This window comes from Scyliorhinus canicula, chromosome 3, assembly GCF_902713615.1.
Source record: "Scyliorhinus canicula chromosome 3, sScyCan1.1, whole genome shotgun sequence".
In the NCBI taxonomy this organism is placed as follows: Eukaryota; Metazoa; Chordata; class Chondrichthyes; order Carcharhiniformes; family Scyliorhinidae; genus Scyliorhinus; species Scyliorhinus canicula.
Genome location: NC_052148.1, coordinates 5,637,513 through 5,660,675, shown reverse-complemented (window position 1 = coordinate 5,660,675; position 23,163 = coordinate 5,637,513). Strand labels below are relative to the sequence as shown.

At 45.4% G+C, this 23,163-nt stretch overlaps 1 protein-coding gene across 1 annotated transcript in view; it reads left to right on the top strand.

The window, feature by feature from the left end:
- The window catches only part of LOC119963790, a 1,053,439-nt gene that overhangs the window by 88,698 nt on the left and 941,578 nt on the right, over window positions 1-23,163 (top strand). Inside the window, exons 17-22 of the mRNA XM_038793076.1 lie at window positions 772-911; window positions 1,645-1,777; window positions 10,934-11,073; window positions 11,805-11,937; window positions 20,635-20,774; window positions 21,508-21,640. Coding sequence (XP_038649004.1) covers window positions 772-911; window positions 1,645-1,777; window positions 10,934-11,073; window positions 11,805-11,937; window positions 20,635-20,774; window positions 21,508-21,640 — 819 coding nt within the window. The remainder of the gene's footprint in view (window positions 1-771; window positions 912-1,644; window positions 1,778-10,933; window positions 11,074-11,804; window positions 11,938-20,634; window positions 20,775-21,507; window positions 21,641-23,163) is intronic.

The following is a 23,163-nucleotide window of genomic DNA, read 5'->3' as shown; positions in this document are numbered from 1 at the left end:
GCCCCAGTAATTTGAATCCATCCCTCTTGCACCATCTCTCGAGCCACGCATTCATCATATCTATCCTGACATTCCTACTCTGACTAGCTCGTGGCACTGGTAGCAATCCTGAGATTACTACCTTTGAGGTCCTACTTTTTAGCTTAACTCCTAACTCCCTGAATTCCGCTTGTAGGACCTCATCCCGTTTTTTACCTAGACCGTTGGTGCCTATGTGCACCACGACAGCTGGCTGTTCACCCTCCCCCCCAGAATGTCCTGCAGCCGCTCCGAGACATCCTTGACCCTTGCACCAGGGAGGCAACATACCATCCTGGAATCTCGATTGCGTCCACAGAACCGCCTGTCTGTTCCCCTTACGATCAAATCCCCTATTGCTATAGCCGTGCCATTTTTCTTTCTGCCCTGCTGCACAGCAGAGCCAGCCACGGTGCCATGAACCTGGCTGCTGCTGCCTTCCCCTGGTGAGCCATCTCCCTCAACAGTATCCAAAGCGGTATATCTGTTTTGCAGGGAGATGACCGCAGGGGATGCCTGCATTGCCTTCCTACTCTTGGAGGGCCGAAGTACCTGTACTGTTCTATGTTCTGAAGTGACTCAGGACATTTTACTGCAGTAAAGGCACTGTTATCAATGCATGTTGTTTGTGATCAGTGTCAGTATCTCAAATCTCAAAGGGATATCCTCCCTTTCCTCATCATTTCTACTCTGTCAGATTCTGTTACCTTTCTGCTACATGTGTACATTTAAGGTCTCATTCTTCTCCCACAGGGAATATCGCAGCATCATCAAACCTACGCTTCTCGGACATCACGAGGAAAGGTTTCCGGATGAACTGGGATCATGGATTGGAGGAGGTGGATCAGTTCAGAATCAGCTGGGTTCCATCTGCAGGAGGGGACAAAAAAGAGGTGATGAAATCCATACTTTCTGCTTCTGTGTAGCTCCAGCTGATTTTTAAATTTGCCTTGCAACATGCGAGTGTGAAGCAAAACCGCTGTCAGACAGATCTGTATATGTGTGAAAATGTTCCTCCTTTCCTGGAACGATGTTTCATTGCATCCTTGTAATCCTTTCCACACTTGCTAATGAGTTGCATTCTCTGTTGGCCGTGGGGGCATGATCACACTGAAAACAGCAGGTATTTTCCATTCCCAACAGGGACATGCAAAGACACCAGCAGGACTGGAAAATTTGGAGATTGGCCAAAACTCAGTTGGGTGGGATGAGCTCTTTGAACCGTAACCTGAAGAAACATCAGCACATTCTTTCTGAATGGCATTACTGTACTAGAAGGTGATCAGAAAACTGCTTTCCGCACGGACCATATGCTCTTTAGTATTGAGATGTTGGGCTCAGTTGCCCACTCAAAGAAGAGCATTTGCGCAATGAACAAAACAGTCCAAATTAGTTCATTCCTTCAAATGAATTTTCTGCAGAAATACTCCACATGACCACGAGGGAATGCCACTGGGAAAGGTGGCTGCAGCCAAGGGTTGGTAAAGGATTTTAAGGACCTTGCAGCCCACTGCGTGATATTAAATTCAAACATCCCCATTTAATTAAGGGAATCAGTTTGCAGAAAACAAATTGGTTTCATGCACTGAACGTATCTTGACCTTCGCTTTATGCCTATTCTTCCAGATTATTATACATGGCAATGAGGAAAACCACGTTTTTGATAACCTGGATCCTGACACCAAATATAATATTTCCCTTACTGCCATCTACCCAGACAAGATGGAAAGTATTGACATCTTAGGCTCCGAGCGTACATGTAAGTCTTTAGTATATAAAGATCTCCATTTGTCTTTCCTACCCCCTTACCAATTATCTTCAAATATTGAAAAGAGAACAAAGTGACATGGAAAGCACATGCTGCATATTGTGATGTGCAGCAGATCACAATGTCCTTCAGGATGGGGTGTGGGATTAGTATGTTCCCCTGGATTCTCTGCTTCTGCTGTAGCAAAGTGTATCTATTGGCTTCATTGGCTAGCCTGCTTGTGTCCAATATTCCTGGGCCATACAGCACCTTCAGCCAGATAAAACTATAAAACCATAGAATTCCGACAGTGTAGAAGGAGGCTATTTGGCCTTGTGTGTCTGCACCAACCCTCTGAAAGAGCAACCGAACTAGGCCCACTCCCCTGCCCAATCCCTGAAACCCCCCCTAACCGGCACATCTGGGAATATTTAGCATGACCAATCAACCTAATGTGCACATCTTTGGATTGTGGGAGGAATCGGAGGACCCTGAGGAAACCCACAAAGACACGGAGAGAACGTACAAGCGCCACACAGACAATCTACCGAGGCAGGAATTGAACCCAGTTCTCTGGCGCTGTGAGGCACCAGTGATAACCCAACCCCTGATTAATTTATGCCTCCTTCAACTTGCCTCCTCTTTTATTGATGGTCTCGCTTCCCCAACCCCTTATCTATTCCTCATAGAAAAATGATTGGCCTCACCCCATTTCCCCACTACCTGGGCGTAACTTGTCTATACAAAGGGAAATAACAATCATATTTGTATTTATCTAACATATTTTAACAGTCTCAAGTATCTTTACTGGATGACATCAGCAGAATGATAATCATTTCAGTTAAACTAGTGATGTTGGTTTTTAGAAAACTTGAAACAATATTGCCCCATACCGTTTTGCTGAAGGTGAAAGGGCTGGCATGCGGCACAGTGGCTAGCACTGGGACTGCGGCACTGAGAAGACAGAGGGTGGTGATGGATGGAAAATTTTCAGACTGGAGACCAGTTACCAGCGGTGTACCACAGGGATCAGTGCTGGGTCCTCTGCTTTTTGCCGTACCAGCCTCCCCGAACAGGCGCCGGATTGTGGCGACTAGGGGCTTTTCACAGTAACTTTGTTTGAAGCCTACATGTGACAATAAGCGATTTTCATTTCATTTTCATTTCATTTCATTTCATTTCATTTGTGACTTTTATCAATGACTTGGAGGAGGGGGCTGAAGGGTGGGTCAGTAAATTTGCTGATGACACAAAGATTGGTGGAGCCATGGATGAGGTGCAGGGCTGTTGTAGGCTGCAAAGAGACATTGATAGGATGCAGAGCTGGGCCGAAAAATGGCAGATGGAGGTTAACCCTGATAAGTGCGAGGTGATACATTTTGGTAGAATAAACATGAATGCGGATTACAGGGTCAACGGCAGGGTTCTGAGGAATGTGGAGGAACAGAGAGATCTTGGGGTTCATGTCCACAGATCTTTGAAGATTGCCACTCAAGTGGATAGGGCTGTGAAGAAGGCTTATAGTGTGTTAGCGTTCATTAACGGGGGCTTGAGTTTAAGAGCCGCGGGGTTTTGCTGCAACTATACCTGACCCTGGTGAGACCACATTTGGAGCATTGTGTGCAGTTCTGGTCACCTCATTACAGGAAGGATGTGGAAGCATTGGAAATGGTGCAAAGGAGATTTACCAGGATGCTGCCTGGATTGCAGGATAGGTCTTATGAGGAAAGGTTGAGGGAGCTAGGGCTTTTCTCTTTGGAGCCGAGGTGGATGAGAGGCAACATAATAGTGACTGAGAAAATGATGAGGGGGTTAGATACAGTGGACATTCAGAGACTATTTCCTCAGGTGGATGTAGCTGTTACAAAGGGGCATAGTTATACGATTCAGGATGGGAGATATGGGAGGGATGTCCGAGGTAGGTTCTTTACTCAGAGAGTGGTTAGGGTGTGGAATGGACTGCCTGCTGTGATAGTGAAGTCAGACAGTTTAGGAACTTTCAAGCATTTATTGCACAGGAACATGGAGCAGACCAGAATGACACGGAGTGGGATAGCTTAATCTTGGTTTCGGACAATGATCGGCACAACATTGAGGGCCGAATGGCCTGTTCTGTACTGCACTGTTCTATGTTCCATGTTCTTTGAGGAGCCGGGTTCGAATCCCGGCCCTGGGTCACTGTCCGTGTCAAGTTTGCACATTCTCCCCATGTCTGCGCGGGTTTCACCCCCACAATCTAAAGATGTGCAGGGTATGTGGACTGGCCACACTAAACTCTCCCTCTGTTGAGTTTAGTGACCCTTTCAGTAACTTACTGCAATCCCTTTCCCACACCTCCAATCCTTTACCCCTACATGGAAGTCGCTCCACTTTATTCCAGTATCCAACATTTCAGCTTGCATCTCCTTTATTTAGCCTTGCTGTCTTGCTGATCTCTCTGTCCTTGATCAGCAGCATTATTTCAATAGAGCTTGACAAACACTTCCTCAACTTCCGAGGAGGTGCTTTGCAGCATCCTAGACTCACCACCGTGTTCAACAATTTTACATCATTACCTCAGGCCCCATTTTGGTTCCTTTCCCTTTGCAAGTTTTGATTTTATCCCTTTTTTCTCTTGTTTCTGCTTTGAGACAGCAGCTGCTCATTATTCTGTGATTCACGCCTCCTCTGGCCACATCTTGTCACATTCCCCACATTGACAACTCTTTTGTTATTTAATTTCTCCTGCCCTCCACCCTGTGACAGACCTTCCCACTTTTTTTAATCACCGCCCATCTGCTTAAAACATGTTGACTTTTTTTTCTTCATGTTCCAGAGCAGCTGAGAATTTTCAGCATTTTTTGTTTTTACATCACTTTTACCTTGGCTTTTGTGGGCAAAAAATGTTTGTTGAATTTTCATACCGTGCAACAGCAGCAATAAACCCTGTCAACCTTTCCCAAAGTTCAGTGGGACCCTCAACCTGGGATGATCGCACAGGCTGATTATCGGTGGGGATTTCAACATGGTTATTGATCAAGGCGTGGACCGATCATGTTCGAGAACAGGAAAGGTGCCAGCAATGGCAAAGGAGCTGAAAGGATTCATGGAGCAGATGGGAGGGGAGTGGATCCGTGGAGATTTGGGAAGCCGAGAGGCAGGGAATTATTTCCCTTCTCCCACGTTCACAAGGTGTAATCCCGGTTGATTTCATGGTTGTGGGCAGGGCCCTGTTGGCGAGGGTGGTGGACACGGGGTATTCGGTATTGGACCATGCTCCGTACTGGGTGGACCTGCAGGTCAGTATGGATAGTAAGCAGCGCCCACAGTGGAGATTGGATGTGTGGCTGTTGGCGGACGAAGTGGTCTGCGAGAGTTAGAGGAAGTGGATGCTGAACTACCTGCAGGTAAACGATACGGGGGAGGTCTCAGCAGCGGTGGTCTGGGAAGCGTTGAAGGCGTTGCTGAGAGGAGAGCTGATATTGATCCGGGCTCACAGGGACAGGACGGATAGGGAGAGGCGGGCCGACTGGTAAGAGAGAGCCTACGAGTGGATAGGAGGAATGCGGAGGCTCCAGAGGCGGGGCTATTGAGGGAACGCCGGAGTCTGCAGGCGTAATATAGATTGTGAACTACAGGTCGGGCAGTGGAGCAGCTCAGGAAGGTGAAGGGAGCGGTGTACGAACACGGGGAAAAGGCCAGGAGGATGCTTGCACAGCAGCTCAGACAAAGGGAGGCAGCGAGGGAAATAGGGAAAGTGGTTGATGGGGATGGGAACTTAGTTGGGGACTCGGAGGGGGTGAGCAAGACTTTTGGACTTTTATCGTCGTCCTTGATAAATACAGAACTATTCGGAAGGACTGAGTGGATGGTAAGGGTGGTGTAGCTCTGTTATTTAAGGATGACATTGGGCAATAGTAAGGGATGACATCAGTGCTAGGGAGAATAAGGTTGAATCCATTTGGGTAGAAATTAGGAATAGTAAGGAGAAAAAGTCACTGATGGGAGGAGTCTATAGGCCACCAAATAGTAACAACATGGTGGGGCAGACAATAAACAAAGAAATAACTGATGCATGCATAAATGGTACAGTCGTTATCATGGGGCACTTTAATCTACATGTTGATTGGTTTAACCAGGTCGGTCAAGGCAGCCTGGAGGAGGAGATAACAGAATGTATCCAAGATAGTTTCCAAGAACAGTATGTAATGGAACCTACAAGGGAACAAGCGGTCCTAGGTCTGGTTCTGTGTAATGAGAGAGGATTGACTAATGATCTGATAATTAGGTATCATCTCGGAAGGAGCAATCACAATATGGTTGAATTTAAAATACAGATGGAGGGTGAGAAGACGAAATCAAAGACTCGTGTTTTGTGCTCAAACAAAGCAGATAACAATGGGATGAAAGAAGAGCTAACTAAAGTAGACTGGGAGCAACGACTTTATGGTGAAACCATTGATGAACAGTGGAAAACCTGTCAAGCGATTTTTCACTGTGCTCAGTAAAGCTTTGTACCAACAAAAATGAAGGATGGGAGAAAGAGGGAAAGTCGACCATGGATACCTAAGGAAATAAGGGAAAGAATCAAATTGAAAGAAAAAGCACACAAAGTGGCAAAGATTAGTGTGAGACTAGAGGACAGGGAAATCTTTAGGGGGCTGCAGAAAGCTACTAAAAAAACTATAAAGATGAGTAAAATAGATTACGAGAGTAAACGTGCTCAGAATATAAAAACAAGTAGTAAATGTTTCTGCAAATATATAGAAAAAAAAGAGTGGCGAAGGTAAATATTGGACCTTTAGAGGATGAGAAGGGAGATTTATTAATGGGAGATGAGGAAATGGCTGAGGAACTGAACAGGTTTTTTGGGTCGGTCTTCACGGTGGAAGGCACACAGAACATCCAGTGACTAATAGAAATGAGGCAATGACAGGTGAGGACCTTGAGATGATTGTTATCACAAAGGAGATAGTTATGGGCAAGCTAATGGGGCTAAAGGTTAGACTCTGGGGTGGTCCTGGCGGATTGGAATTTCCAAACGTGACACCACTGTTTAAAAAAGGAGGTAGGCAGAGAGCGGGTAATTATTGGCCAGTTAGCTCAACTTCGGTAGTAGGGAAGATGCTGGAATCTATCATAGAACATAGAACAGTACAGTAAGAAGTCTTACAACACCAGGTTAAAGTCCAACAGGTTTGTTTCAAACACGAGCTTTCGGAGCACGGCTCCTTCTTCAGGTGATAGAAGCTCCTTCTTCACCTGAAGAAGGAGCCGTGCTCCGAAAGCTCGTGTTTGAAACAAACCTGTTGGACTTTAACCTGGTGTTGTAAGACTTCTTACTGTGCTCACCCCAGTCCAACGCCGGCATCTCCACATCATAGAACAGTACAGCACAGAACAGGCCCTTCGGCCCTCGATGTTGTGCCAAGCCATGATCACCCTACTCAAACCCACGTATCCACCCTATACCCGTAACCCAACAACCCCCCCCCCCCCCCCGCTTAACCTTACTTTTTTTTAGGACACTATGGGCAATTTAGCATGGCCAATCCACCTAACCCGCACATCTTTGGACTGTGGGAGGAAACCGGAGCACCCGGAGGAAACCCACGCACACACGGGGAGGACGTGCAGACTCCGCACAGACAGTGACCCAGCCGGGAATTGAACCTGGGACGCTGGAGCTGTGAAGCATTTATGCTAACCACCATGCTACCGTGCTGCCCTAAATTTCATCTAAATAGATGAAATCCCTAGATTTCATCAAAGAAGAAATAGTGAGACGTCTGGATCGAAATTGTCCCATTGGGCAGATGCAGCATGGGTTTATAAAGGGCAGGTCATGCCTTACTAATTTAGTGGAATACTTTGAGGACGTTACTAGTGAGGTAGATAACGCGCGCCAATGGATGTGGTATATCTGGATTTCCAGAAAGCCTTTGATGAGGTGCCACACAAAAGATTGCTGCATAAGGTAAAGATCCTTGGCATTAAGGGTAAAGTAGGAGCAAGCAAAAAGTGCAGAGGATACCGGAAGTCTGCAGAGGGATTTGGATAGGTTAAGTGAATGGGCTAGGGTCTGGCAGATGGAATACAATGTTAACAATGTGAGGTTATCCATTTTGGTAGGAATAACAGCAAACAGGATTATTATTTATATGATAATATATTAAAGCATGCTGCTGTGCAGAGAGACCTGGGTGTGCTCGTGCATGAGTCACAGAAAGGTGGTTTACAGGTGCAACAGGTGATTAAGAAGGCAAATGGAATTTTGTCCTTCATTGCTGGAGGGATGGAGTTTAAGACCAGGGAGGTTATGCTGCAATTGTATAAGGTGTTAGTGAGGCTACACCTGGAGTATTAAGTTCAGTTTTGGTCACCTTACCTGAGAAAGGACGTACTGGTGCTGGAGGACGTGCAGAGGAGATTCACTAGGTTAATCCCAGAGCTGAAGGGGTTGGATTACGAGGGGCGGTTGAGTAGACTGGGACTGTACTCATTGGAATTTAGAAGGATGAGGCGGGATCTGATATAAACATGTAAAATTATGAAGGGAATAGATAGGATAGCTGCGGGAAGGTTGTTTTCACTGGCGGGTGAAAGCAGAACTAGGGGGCATAGCCTGAAAATAAGGGGAAATATATTAAGGTCTGAGTTTAGGAGGAACGTCTCCATCCAATGAGTTGTGCATCTATGGAATTCCTTGTCCAGTGAAGCAGTTGAGGCTTCATCATTAAATATTATTAAGATAAAGATAGATAGTTTTTTTGAAGAATAAAGGGATTACGGGTTATGGTGTTAGGGCCGAAAAGTGGAGCTGATTCCACAAAAAAAAAAAATCAGACATGATCTCATTGAATGGCAGAGCAGGCTCGAGGGGCCAGGTGGCCTACTCCTGCTCCTAGTTCTTATGATCTTATGTTCTTATGTACCTGTCAGGCAGTGAGGAAGTGGTCGAGCGAGGGCACCGTGGTTTATGAAAGTAGTTGAATCACTTGTCAAGAGGAAGAAGGAGGCTTATGTAAAGATGATACGTGAAGGTTCAGTGAGGGCACTCGAGAGTTATAAGTTAGCTGGGAAGGATCTAAAGAGAGAGCTGAGAAGAGCCTGGATTGGACTTGAGAAATCTTTGGCAGGGATGATCAAAGACAACCATGAAGCTTCCTATTGGTATGTCAGGAATAAAAGAATGACTAGGGGAAGAGGAGGGCCTGTCACGGGAAGTTGTGCGTGGAGTCCGAGGAGATAGAAGAGGTGCGAAATGAATATTTTTCGTCAATATTCACACAGGAAACAGACGATGTTGTTGAGAAGAATATTGAGATACAGGCTATTAGACGAGAAGGGCTTGAGGTTCATGAGGAGGAGGTGTTAACAATTCGGGAAAGTGTGAACATAGGTAAGTCCCCTGGGCCGGATGGGATTTATCCACGGATTCTCTGTGAAGTAAGGGGAGAGATTGCTGAGCCTTTGGCTTTGATCTTCCGTTATCTTTGTCTACAGGAATAGTGCCAGAAGACTGGAAGACAGCAAATGTTGCCCCCATGTTCAAGAAGGGGAGTAGAGACAACCCTAATAATGATAGACCAGTGTGCCTTACTTTTGTTGTGGGCAAAGTCTTGGAAAGGTTCATAAGAGATAGGATTTATAATCATCTGGAAAGGAATAACTTGATTAGAGATAGTCAACACCGTTTTGTAAAGGATAGGTCATGCCTCACAAACCTTATTGAGTTCTTTGAGAAGGTGACCAAACCAGTGGATGAGTGTAAAGTAGTTGATGTGGTGTATATGGATTTCAGTAAACATTTGATATGGATCACCACGGTCGGCTATTGCAGAAAATACGGAGGCATGGGATTCAGAGGATTTAGCAGTTTGGATCAGAAATTGGCTCGCTGGAAGTAGACAAAGGGTGGTGGGTGATGGGAAATGTTCAGCCTGGAGTTCAGTTGTGAGTGGTGGACCAGAAGGATCTGTTTTGGGGCCACTGCTGTTTGCCATTTTTATAAATGACCTGGAGGAGGGCGTAAAAGGATGGTTGAGTATATTTGCAGATGACACTTAAGTCAGTGGAGCTGTGGACAGTGCGGAAGGATATTACAAGTTACAGAGGAACAGTATAACCTGCAGAGCTGGACTGACAGGTGGCAAATGGAGTTTAATGCAGAAAAGTGTGAGGTGATTAATTTTGGAAGGAATAACAGGAAGACAGAGTACTGGGCTAATGGTAAGATTCTTGGTCGTGTGGATGAGCAGAGAGATCTCGGTGTCCATGTAAATAGATCCCTGAAAGTTGCCACCCAGGTTGATAGGGTTATGAAGAAGGCGTACGGTGTGTTAGCTTTGGAAGGTGCAGTGCTCCGAAAGCTCATGTTTGAAACAAAACTGTTGGACTTTAACCTGGTGTTGTAACACTTCTTATTTAGCTTTTATTGGTAGAGAGATTGAGTTTCGGAGCCATGAGGTCATGTTGCAGCTGTACAAATCTCTGGTGCGGCCACATTTGCAGTATTGCGTGCAGTTCTGGTCGCTGCATTATAGGAAAGATGTGAAAGGATTGGAAAGGGTGCAGAGGAGATTTACCAGGATGTTGCCTGATATGGAGGGAAGATCTTATGAGGGTAAGCTGAGGGACTTGAGGCTGTTTTTGTTGGAGAGAAGAAGGTTAAGAGGTAACTTAATTGAAGCATATAAGATGATCAGAGGATGAGGATGGACAATGAGAGCCTTTTTCCTCAGCTGGTGTTGTCTAGAACGAGGGGACATAGCTTCAAATTGAGGGGAGATAGATAGAAGACAGATGTCAGAGGTAGGTTCTTTACTCAGAAAGTAGTAAGGTCGTGGAACACCTGACCTGCAACAGTAGTCAATTCGCCAATATTAAGGGCATTTAAATGGTCATTGGATAAACGTATGGATGATAAAGCTTTAGCTTTGTGTCACAGGTCGGAGCATCACGGAGGGCCAAAGGCTTGTACTCCGCTGTAATGTTCTATGTTCTGAAGTGCTGCGGGACATGTTACTGCATGAAAGGCACTTTTATAAATGCAAGTTGCTGGTGATCAGCACCATTATCACAGATCTTTGCTTAGGTGGCCTCCCTTCCCTCATCATTTCTACTCTGTCAGATTCTGTTACCTTTCTGCTACATGTGTACATTTATGGTCTCATTCTTCTCGCACAGCGGTTGTCCCAGCACCATCAAACCTACGCTTCTCGGACATCAAGGGGTACAGTTTCCGGATGGACTGGGATCATGGATTGGAGGAGCCGGACCAGTACAGAATCAGCTGGGTTCCATCTGCAGGAGGGGACAAAAAAGAGGTGATGAAATCCATACTTTCTGCTTCTGTGTAGCTCCAGCTGATTTTTAAATTTGCCTTGCAACATGCGAGTGTGAAGCAAAACCGCTGTCAGCCAGATCTGTATATGTATGAAAATGTTCCTCCTTTCCAGGAACGATGTTTCATTGTATCCTTGTAATCCTTTCCACACTTGCTAATGAGTTGCATTCTCTGTTGGCCATGGTGGCATGATCACACTGAAAACAGCAGGTATTTTCCATTCCCAACAGGGACACGCAGTCACGGGCAGGACTGGAAAATTTGGAGATTGGCCAAAACTCAATTGGGTGGGATGAGCTCTTTGAACCGTAACCTGCAGAAACATCAGCACATTCTTTCTGAATGGCATTACTGTACTAGAAGGTGATCAGAAAACTGCTTTCCGCACGGACCATATGCTCTTTAGTCTTGAGATGTTGTGCCCAGTTGCCAACTCAAAGAAGAGCATTTGCGTAATGAACAAAACCGTCCAAATTAGTTTATTCCTTCAATTTAATATTCTGCAGAAATACTCCATATGACCACGAGGGAATGCCACTGGGAAAGGTGACTGCAGCCAAGGGTTGGTAAAGGATTTTAAGGTCATCGCAGCCCCCTGAGTGATATCAAATTCAAACATCCCCATTTAATTAAGGGAATCAGTTTGCAGAAAACAAATTGGTTTCATGCACTGAACGTATCTTGACCTTCGTTTTATGCCTATTCTTCCAGATGATTATAAATGGCAATGAGACAAGCCAGGTTTTAGATAACCTGGATCCTGACACCAAATATGATGTTTCCCTTACTGCCATCTACTCAGACAAGAAGGAAAGTGATGGCGTCTTAGGCTCCCAGCGTACAGGTAAATCTTCAATAGATAAAACTCTCCATTAGTCTTTTCAATTATCTTCAAATATTGAAAAGAGGACAAAGTGACATGGAAAGCACATGCTGCATATTGTGATATGCAGCAGATCGCAATGTCCTTCAGGATGGGGTGTGGGATTAGTATGTTCCGCTGGATTCTCTGCTTCTGCTGTCGCAAAGTGTATCTATTGGCTTCATTGGCTAGCCTGCTTGTGTCCAATATTCCTGGGCCATACAGCACCTTCAGCCTGATAAATCTATAAAACCACAGAATTCCGACAGTGTAGAAGGAGGCTATTTGGCCTTGTGTGTCTGCACCGACCCTCTGAAAGAGCAATCGATCTAGGCCCACTCCCCTGCCCAATCCCTGAAGCACTCCCCTAACCGGCACATCAGGGAATATTTAGCATGACCAATCCACATAATGTGCACATCTTTAGATTGTGGGAGGAAATCGGAGGACCCAGAGGAAACCCACAAAGACACGGAGAGAACGTACAAGCGCCACACAGACAATCTACCGAGGCAGGAATTGAACCCAGTTCTCTGGCGCTGTGAGGCAGCAGTGATAACCCAACCCCTGATTAATTTATGCCTCCCTGAACTTGCCTCCTCTTTTAGTGATGGTCTCGCTTCCCCAACCCCTTATCTATTCCTCATAGAAAAATGATTGGCCTCACCCCATTTCCCCACTACCTGGGCGTAACTTGTCTATACAAAGGTAAATAAGAGTCATATTTGTATTTATCTAACGTATTTTAACAGTCTCAAGTAACTTTAATGTGCACGTTCGGTGGATTGGCCCCGCTAAATTCCCCCTGAATTGGAAAAAAACAGTAATTGGGTACTCTTAAATTTTTTTACAAAGTAACTAAGGTGACATGGAAAAGATAATCAACCGCAGTAAACCTGCCCGTATTTTATGGAATGTTACCCTACTGACTCGCAATATTCCTCAAACTCCATTCTCCAATGAAACATTTTTTTTGATCTGTTCCTGCTGTTGAGTTTAGTGACCCTTTGCAGTAACTTACTTCAATCCCTTTCCCCCACCCCCAATCCTTTACCCCTACATGTGAAGCCGCTCTGCTTTATGTCAGTATCCAACATTTCAGCTTGCATCTCCTTTATTTAGCCTTGCTGTCTTGTTGGTCTCTCTGTCCTTGATCAGCAGCATTATTCCAATAGAGCAGGAAAAAAACCACCTCAACTATCGATGAGGTGCTTTATAGATCCTGGACTCAACACCGTGTTCAACAATTTTACATCATTATCCAGGCCCCATTTTGGTTCCTTTCCCTTTGCAAGTTTTGATTTTAAACCTTTTTTCTCTTGTTTCTGCTTTGAGACAGCAGCTGCTCATTATTCTGTGATTCACGCCTCCTCTGGCCACATCTTGTCCCAATCCCCACATTGACAACTCTTTTGTTATTTAATTTCTCCTGCCTTCCATCCTGTGACAGACCTTCCCACTTTTTTTAATCACCTCCCATCTGCTTAAAACCTGTTGTCTTTTTTTCTCCCTCTTCAGGTGTTGCCAGACCAGCTGGGCATTTCCAGCATTTTTTGTTTTTACATCACTTTTACCTTGACTTTTGTGGGTGAAAAATATTTTGTTGAATTTTCATACCGTGCAACAGCAGCAATAAACCCTGTCAACCTTTCCCAAAGTTCAGTGGGACCCTCAACCTGGGATGATCGCACAGGCTGATTATGGGTGGGGATTTCAACATGCTTGTTGATCAAGGCCTGGACCGGTCATGTTCGAGAACGGGCAAGGTGCCAGCAATGGCAAAGGAGCTGAAAGGGTTCATGGAGCAGATGGGGGCGGGGGTGGGTGGATCCGTGGAGATTTATGCAGCCGAGAGCCAGGGAATTTTCTTTTGGATTGGATTGGATTGGATTTGTTTATTGTCACGTGTAACGAGGTACAGTGAAAAGTATTTTTCTGCAAGCAGCTCAACAGATCATTCAGTACATGATAAGAAAGGGAAATTAGACAAAATTCAAGAAAATACCAGAAAATACATAATAGGGCAACACAAGATACACAATGTAACTATATACAACATAGAACATTATAGCGCAGTACAGGCCCTTCGGCCCTCGATGTTGCGCTGACCTGTGAAACCCCTCTAAAGCCCATCTACACTATTCCCTTATTGTCCATATGCCTATCCAATGACCATTTGAATGTGTTTAGTGTTGGCGACTGCACTACTGTTGCAGGCTGGGCATTCCACGCCCTTCCTACTCTCTGAGTAAAGAACCAACCTCTGACATCTGTCCTACATCTATCTCCCCTCAATTTAAAGCTATTAAAGCGGGCCGCACGGTAGCATGGTGGTTAGCATAAATGCTTCACAGCTCCAGGGTCCCAGGTTCGATTCAAGGCTGGGTCACTGTCTGTGCGGAGTCTGCACGTCCTCCCCGTGTGTGCGTGGGTTTCCTCCGGGTGCTCCGGTTTCCTCCCACAGTCCAAAGATGTGCGGGTTAGGTGGATTGGCCATGCTAAATTGCCCATAGTGTCCTAAAAAGTAAGGTTAAGGGGGGGGGGGGGGTTGTTGGGTTACGGGTATAGGGTGGATATGTGGGTTTCAGTAGGGTGATCATGGCTCGGCACAACATCGAGGGCCGAAGGGCCTGTTCTGTGCTGTACTGTTCTATGTCCCCTCGTGCAGCCTGGAGGAGGAGTTTATAGAATGTATCCGTGATAGTTTCCGAGAATGGTATGTAATAGAACCTACAAGGGAACAAGCGGTCCTAGATCTGGTCCTGTATCATGAGACAGGATTGACTAATGATCTCATAGTTCGGGATCCTCTCGGAAGGAGCGATCACAATATGGTGCAATTTAAAATACAGATGGAGGGTGAGAAGGTGAAATCAAACAGTAGTGTTTTGTGCTCAAACAAAGGAGATTACAATGGGGTGAGAGAAGAGCTAGCTGAGGTAGACTGGGAGCAAAGACTTTATGGTGAAACAGGTGAGGAACAGTGGAGAACCTTCCAAGCGATTTTTCACAGTTTATACCAACAAAAAGGAAGGACAGAAGAAAGAGGGAAAATTGACCGTGGATATCTGAAGGAAAAAGCATCCAAAGTGGGAAAGATTAGTGGGAGACTAGAGCACTGGGAAATCTTTAGGGGGCTACAGAAATCTACTACAAAAGCTATAATGAAGAGTAAGATAGATTGTGAGAGTGAACAGGCGCCGGAATGTGGTGATGAGGGGCTTTTCAGGTAAATATCTGTCCTGTCGAGGATGAGAAGGGTGATTTAATAATGGGAGTTGAAGAAATGGCTGAGGAACTGAACAGGTTTATTGGGTCTGTCTTCACAGTGGAAGACACAAATAACATGCCAGTGACTGATAGAAATGAGGCTATGACAGGTGAAGACCTTGTGATGATTGTTATCACGAAGGAGATAGTGATGGGCAAGCTCATGGGGCTAAAGGTAGACAAGTCTCCTGGCCCTGATGGAATGCATCACAGAGTGCTAAAAGAGATGGCTAGGGAAATTGCAAATGCACTAGTGATAATTTAACAAATTTCACTAGACTCTGGGGTGGTCCCGGCAGATTGGAAATTAGCAAACGTGACACCACTGTTTAAAAAAGGAGGTAGGCAGAGAGCGGGTAATTATAAATCAGTTAGCTTAACTTCGGTAGTAGGGAAGATGCTGGAATCTATCATCAAAGAAGAAATAGTGAGACGTCTGGATGGAAATTGTCCCATTGGGCAGACGCAGCATGGGTTCATAAATGGGAAGGTCATGCCTTACTAATTGAGTGGAATTTTTTGAGGACCTTACCAGAGCGGTAGATAATGGGGAGCGAATGGATGTGGTATATCTGGATTTACAGTAAACCTTTGGCAAGATGCCACACAAAAGGTTGCTGCACAGGATAAAGATGCATGGCATTATGGGCAAAGTAGTAGCACGGATAGAGGATTGGTTAATTAATTTGTCCAAGTCTGCAGACGACACTAAGATGAGTGGTGAAGCAAAAAGTGCAGAGGAGTCCGGAAGCCTGCAGAGGAATTTGGATCGGTTAAGTGAATGGGCTAGGGTCTGGCAGATGGAATACAATGTTGACAAATGTGAGGTTATCCACTTTGTTAGGAATAACAGCAAACAGGATTATTAATTAAATGATAAAATATTAAAACATGCTGCTGTGCAGAGAGACCTGGGTGTGCTCGTGCATGAGTCGCAAAATGTTGCTTTACAGTTACGATAGCTGTTTAAGAAAGAAAATGGAATTTTGTCATTCATTGCTCGAGAGATGGAGTTCATGACTAGTGAGGTTATGCTGCAATTGTATAAGGTTTCAGTGAGGCCAAACCTGGAGTATTGTGTTCAGTTTAGGTTCCCTTACCTGAGAAAGGACGTACTGGAGGTTGTGCAAAGGAGATTCACTAGGTTAATCCCAGAGATGAAGGGTTGGATTACGAGGAGAAGTTGCATTGTCTGGGTCTGTACTCGTTGGAATTTGGAAGGATGAGGGTAGGATCTTCTAGAAACATATAAAATTATGAAGGGAATAGATAGGATCGATGCCGGCAGGTTATTTCCACTGGCGGGTGAAAGCAGAACTAGCTGGGCACAGATTCAAAAAAAGGGGAAATAGATGGAGGACTGAGTTTAGGTGGAACTTCTTCACCCAAAGGGCTGTGCATCTATGGAATTCCTTGCCCAGTGAAGCAGTTGACGCTCCTTCATTAAATGATTTTAAGAGAAATATGGATAGCTTTTTGAAGAATAAAGGGATTCAGGGTAATGATGTTCGGGCGGGAAACATAGAACAGTACAGCACAGAACAGGCCCTTCGGCCCTCAATGTTGTGCCGAGCAATGATCACCCTACTCAAGCCCACGTATCCACCCTATACCCGTAACCCAACAACCCAACAGCCCCCCCTTAACCTTATTTTTTAGGACACTAAGGGCAATCTCGCCTGGCCAATCCACCTAACCCGCACATCTTTGGACTGTGGGAGGAAACCGGAGCACCCGGAGGAAACCCACGCAGACACGGGGAGAACGTGCAGACTGCGCACAGACAGTGACCCAGCCAGGAATTGAACCTGGGACCCTGGATTGGATTGGATTTGTTTATTGTCACGTGTACCGAGGTACAGTGAAAAGTATTTTTCTGCAAGCAGCTCAACAGATCATTAGAAAAGGGAATTAAACAGAATTCAAGAAAATACATGAGAATACATAATAGGGCAACACAAGATATACAATGTAACTACATAAGCATTGGCATCGGTTGAAGCATACAGGTGTAGTGTTAATGAGGTCAGTAAATAAGAGGGTCATTTAGGAGTCTGGTGACAGGGGGGAAGAAGCTGTTTTTGGTCTGTTCGTGCGTGTTCTCGGACTTCTGAATCTCCTGCCCGACGGAAGAAGTTGGAAAAGTGAGTAAGCCGGGTGGGAGGGATCCTTGATTATGCTGCCGGCTTTCCCCCGGCAGCGGGAGGTGTAGATGGAATCAATGGATGGGAGGCAAGTTTATGTGATGGACTGGGCGGTATTCACGACCCTCTGAAGTTCCTTGCGGTCCTGGGCCGAGCAGTTGCCATACCAGGCTGTGATGCAGCCCGATAGGATGCTTTCTATAGTGCATCTGTTGGTAAGGGTTAATGTGGACATGCCGAATTTCCTTAGTTTCCTGAGGAAGTATAGGCGCTGGTGTGCTTTCTTGGTGATAGCGTCGACGTGAGTGGACCAGGATAGATTTTTGGTGATGTGCACCCCTAGGAATTTGAAACTGCTCACCATCTCCACCTCGGCTCCGTTCATGCTGACAAGGGTGTGTACAGTACTTTGCTTCCTGAAGTCGATGACCAGTTCTTTAGTTTTGCTGGCATTGAGGGAGAGATTGTTGTCGTTACACCACTCCACTAGGTTCTCTGTCTCCCTCCTGTATTCGGACTCGTCGTTATTCAAGATCCGGCCCACTATGGTCGTATCGTCAGCAAACTTGTAGATGGAGCTGTGAAGCAATTATGCTAACCACCATGCGACCGTGCTGCCCCTGGAGCTAAGTCCACAAAAGATCAGCCATGATCTCATTGAATGGTGGAGCAGGCTCGAGTGGCCATGTGGCCTACTGCTGCTCCTAGCTCTTATGTTCTTATGTTCTTATGTGCCTGTCAGGCACGGAGGAAGTGGTCAAGCGAGGGAACCGTGGTTTACTAAAGTAGTTGAATCGCTTGTCAAGAGGAAGAAGGAGGCTTATGTAAAGATGAGATCTGAAGGTTCAGTTAGGGTGCTCGAGAGTTACAAGTTAGCTGGGAAGGATCTAAAGAGAGAGCTAAGAAGAGCCAAGAGAAGTCTTTGTCAGGTAGGATCAAGGATAATCCTAAAGCTTCTATAGGTACGTCAGGAATAAAAGAATGACTCGGTTAAGAGGTGGGCCTGTCAAGGGAAGTTCTGCGTGGAGTCCAAAGAGATCGGAGAAGTGCTGAATGAAACTTTTTCATCTGTATTCACTCAGGAAAAAGACGATGTTGTTGAGAAGAATAATGTGGTACAGGCTACTAGATTTAAAGGGCATGAGGTTCATCAGGAGGAGGTGTTAGCAATTCTGGAAAGTGTGAAAACAGATAAGTCCCCTGGGCTTGATGGGATTTATCCTAGGATTCTCTGTGAATTAAGGGAAGAGATTGCTGAGCCTTGAGCTTTGATCTTTATGTTATCTTTGCCTACAGGAATAGTGCCAGTCGGTTGGAGGACAACAAATGTTGTCCATTTGTTCAGGAAGGGGAATAGAGACAACCCCCGGTAACTATAGACCAGTGAGCCTTACTTCTGTTCTGGGCAATGTCTTGGAAAGGTTCAAAACAGATAGGATTAATAATCATCTGGAAAGGAATAATTTAATTAGCGATAGTCAACACGGTTTTGTGAAGGGTAGGCCGTGCCTCACAAACCTTATTGAGTTCTTTGAGAAGGTGACCAAACAGGTGGTCGAGGGTAAAGCAGTTCATTGGTGTCCATGGATTTCAGTAAAGCGTTTGATGAGCTTCCCCATGGTAGGCTATTGCAGAAAATACAGAGGCATGGGATTCAGGGTGATTTAGCAGTTTGGATCAGAAATTGGCTAGCTGGAAGAAGACAAAGTTGATAGGAAATGTTCAGCCGGAGTTCAGTTACTAGTGGTGTACCACAAAGAAGTGTTTTGGGGCCACTGCTGTTTGTCATTTTTATAAATGAACTGGAGGAGGGCGTACAAGGATGGGTGACTAAATTTGCAGATGGCACTAAAGTCGGTGGAGTTATGGACAGTGCGGAAGGCTGTTGCAAGTTACAGAGGGACGTAGATAAGCTGAAGAGCTGGCTGAGAGATGGGAAATAGAGTTTAATGCAGAAAAGTGTGAGGTGATTCATTTTGGAAGGAATAACAGGAAGACAGGGTGCTGGGCTAATGGTGAGATTCTTGGGTGTGTGGATGAGCAGAGTGATCTCGTTGTCCATGTACATAGATCCCTGAAAGTTGCCACCCAGGTTGATAGGGTTGTGAAGAAGGCATACGGTGTGTTAGTTTCTATTGGCAGAGGAATTCAGATCGGAGCCATGAGGTCAAATTGCAGCTGTACAAAACTCTGGTGCGGCCACATTTAAACACAGAAACATAGAACAGTACAGCACAGAACAGGCCCTTCGGCCCTCGATGTTGTGCCAAGCAATGATCACCCTACTCAAGCCCACGTATCTACCCTATACCCGTAACCCAACAACCCCCCCCCCCCCTTAACCTTATTTTAGGACACTAAGGGCAATTTAGCCTGGCCAATCCACCTAATCCGCACATCTTTGAACTTTGGGAGGGAAGCGGAGCACCCGGAGGAAACCCACGCAAACACGGGGAGAACGTGCAGACTCCGCCCAGACAGTGACCCAAACCGGGAATCGAACCTTGACCCTGGAGCTGTGAAGCAAATATGCTAACCACTATGCCACCCTGCTGCCCATAAAACATTTGGAGTGTTGCGTGCAATTCTGGTCACTGCATTACAGGAAGAATATGGAAGCATTGGTAAGGGTGCAGGGGAGATTCACCAGGATGTTGCCTGGTATGGAGGAAATACCTAATGAGGGAAGGCCGAGGGACTTGAGGCTGTTCTCATTAGAGGAAAGAAGGTTTAGATGTGAATTAATTGAGGCATACAAGATGATCAGAGGATTAGATACGGTGGACAGTGAGAACCTTTTTCTTCGGGTGGTGATTTCTAGAAAGAGGGTACATAGCTTTCAATTGAGGGAGATAGATACAGGACAGATGTCAGAGGTAGGTTCTTAATTCAGAGAGTAGAAAGGCCGTGGAATGCCCTGCCTGCAACAGTAGTGGGCTCGCCAATATTAAGGGCATTTAAATGGTCATTGGATAAACATATGGATGATAAGAGAATAGTGTAGATGGGCTTGACAGTGGTTTCACAGGTCGGCGCAACATGGAGGGCCGAAGTGCCTGTACTGTTCTATGTTTTATATTCTGAAGTGAGTCAGGACATTTTACTGCATTAAAGACACTGTTATCAATGCATGTTGTTTGTGATCAGTGCCAGTATCTCAAATCTTTGCTCAGATATCCTCCCTTTGCTCATCATTTCAACTCTGTCAGATTCTGTTACCTTTCTGCTACATGTGTACATTTAAGGTCTCATTCTTCTCCCACAGCGACTACCCCACCACCATCAAACCTACGCTTCTCAGACATCACAAGGAAAAGTTTCCGGATGGACTGGGATCATGGATCGGAGGAGGCGGACCAGTTCAGAATCAGCTGGGTTCCATCTGCAGGAGGGGACAAAAAAGAGGTGATGAAATCCATACTTTCTGCTTCTGTGTAGCTCCAGCTGATTTTTAAATTTGCCTTGCAACATGCGAGTGTGAAGCAAAACCGCTGTCAGACAGATCTGTATATGTATGAAAATGTTCCTCCTTTCCAGCAACGATGTTTCATTGTATCCTTGTAATCCTTTCCACACTTGCTAATGAGTTGCATTCTCTGTTGGTCGAGGCAGCATGATCACACTGAAAACAGCAGGTATTTTCCATTCCCAACAGGGACATGCAAAGTCACGGGCAGGACTGGAAAATTTGGAGATTGTCAAAAACTCAATTGGGTGGGATGAGCTCTTTGAACCGTAACCTGCAGAAACATCAGCACATTCTTTCTGAATGGCATTACTGTACTAGAAGGTGATCAGAAAACTGCTTTCCGCACGGACCATATGCTCCTTAGTATTGAGATGTTCGGCTCAGTTGCCCACTCAAAGAAGAGCATTTGCGCAATGAACAAAACCGTCCAAATTAGTTTATTCCTTCAATTGAATTTTCTGCAGAAATACTCCACATGAACACGAGGGAATGCCACTGGGAAAGGTGGCTGCAGCCAAGGGTTGGTAAATGATTTTAAGGTTCTTGTGGCCCCCTGAGTGATATCAAATTCAAACATACCCATTTAATTAAGGGAATCAGTTTGCAGACAACAAATTAGTTTCATGCACTGAACATATCTTGACCTTCGCTTAATGCCTATTCTTCCAGATGATTATAAATGGCAATGAGACAAGCCAGGTTTTAGATAACCTGGATCCTGACACCAAATATGATGTTTCCCTTACTGCCATCTACCCAGACAAGAAGGAAAGTGATGACGTCTCAGCCTCCGAGCGTACATGTAAGTCTTTAGTATATAAAAATCTCCATTAGTCTTTTCTCCCCCCTTACCAATTATCTTCAGATATTGAAAAGAGGACAAAGTGACATGGAGGCCATTTGGCACAGCATGTCTGCACCGACCCTCTGAAAGAGCAACCGAATTAGGCTCACTCCCCTGCCCAATCCCTGAAAACCCCACTAACCGGCACATCTGGGACTATTTAGCATGAGCAATCCACCTAATGTGCACATCTTTGGACTGTGGGAGGAAATCGGAGGACCCAGAGGAAACCCACAAAGACACGGAGAGAATGTACAAGCGCCACACAGACAATCTACCGAGGCAGGAATTGAACCCAGTTCTCTGGCGCTGTGAGGCAGCAGTGATAACCCAACCCCTGATTAATTTATGCCTCCTTCAACTTGCCTCCTCTTTTATTTATGGACCCGCTTCCCCAACCCCTTATCTATTCCTCATAGACATTTGATTGGCCTCACCCCATTTCCCCACTACCTGGGCGTAACTTTTCTATACAAAGGGAAATAACAATCATATTTGTATTTATCTAACATAGTTTAACAGTCTCAAGTATCTTTACTGGATGACATCAGCAGATTGAAAATCATTTCAGTTAAACTAGTGATGTTTGTTTATAGAGAACTTGAAACAATATTGCCCCATCTCGTTTTGCTGATGGTGAAAGGGGTGGCATGCGGCACAGTGGCTATCACTGGGACTGCGGCACTGAGAAGACAGAGGGTGGTGATGGATGGAAAATTTTCAGACTGGAGACCAGTTACCAGCGGTGTAACACCGGGTTCTGTGCTGGGTCCTCTGCTTTTTGCCGTACCAGCCTCCCCGAACAGACGCCGGATTGTGGCGACACGGGACTTTTCACAGTAACTTTATTTGAAGCCTACTTGTGACAAAAAGCGATTTTCATTTCATTTTCATTTCATTTCATTTCATTTGTGACTTTTATCAATGACTTGGAGGAGGGGGCTGAAGGCTGGGTCAGTGAATTTGCTGATGACACAAAGATTGGTGGAGCCATGGATGAGGTGCAGGGCTGTTGTAGGCTGCAAAGAGACATTGATAGGATACAGAGCTGGGACCAAATATGGCAGATGGAGGTTAACCCTGATAAGTGCGAGGTGATTCATTTTGGTAGAAAAAAATTGAATGCGGTTTACAGGGTCAACGGCAGGGTTCTGAGGAATGTGGAGGAACAGAGAGATCTTGGGGTTCATGTCCACTGATCTCAGAATGTTGCCACTCAAGTGGATAGAGCCGTGAAGAAGGCTTATAGTGTGTTAGCGTTTATTTTTTTTTTTTTAAATAATTTTTATTGAAAGAGTTTTTCCATACAGACATTTACCCCTACTAATTTTTAAATTATTTACAACACAATCCCTCTAGGCAAATGTCCCTCCCTCGCCCGCCCTCTCGCGCGCACCAGTCCTCCCCCCCCCCAGGCAACCTTAACAACCAAGGCAGCCTACAGTTTCAGACATGAGCAGCGAGCAGGCTTGCCCGCGCTA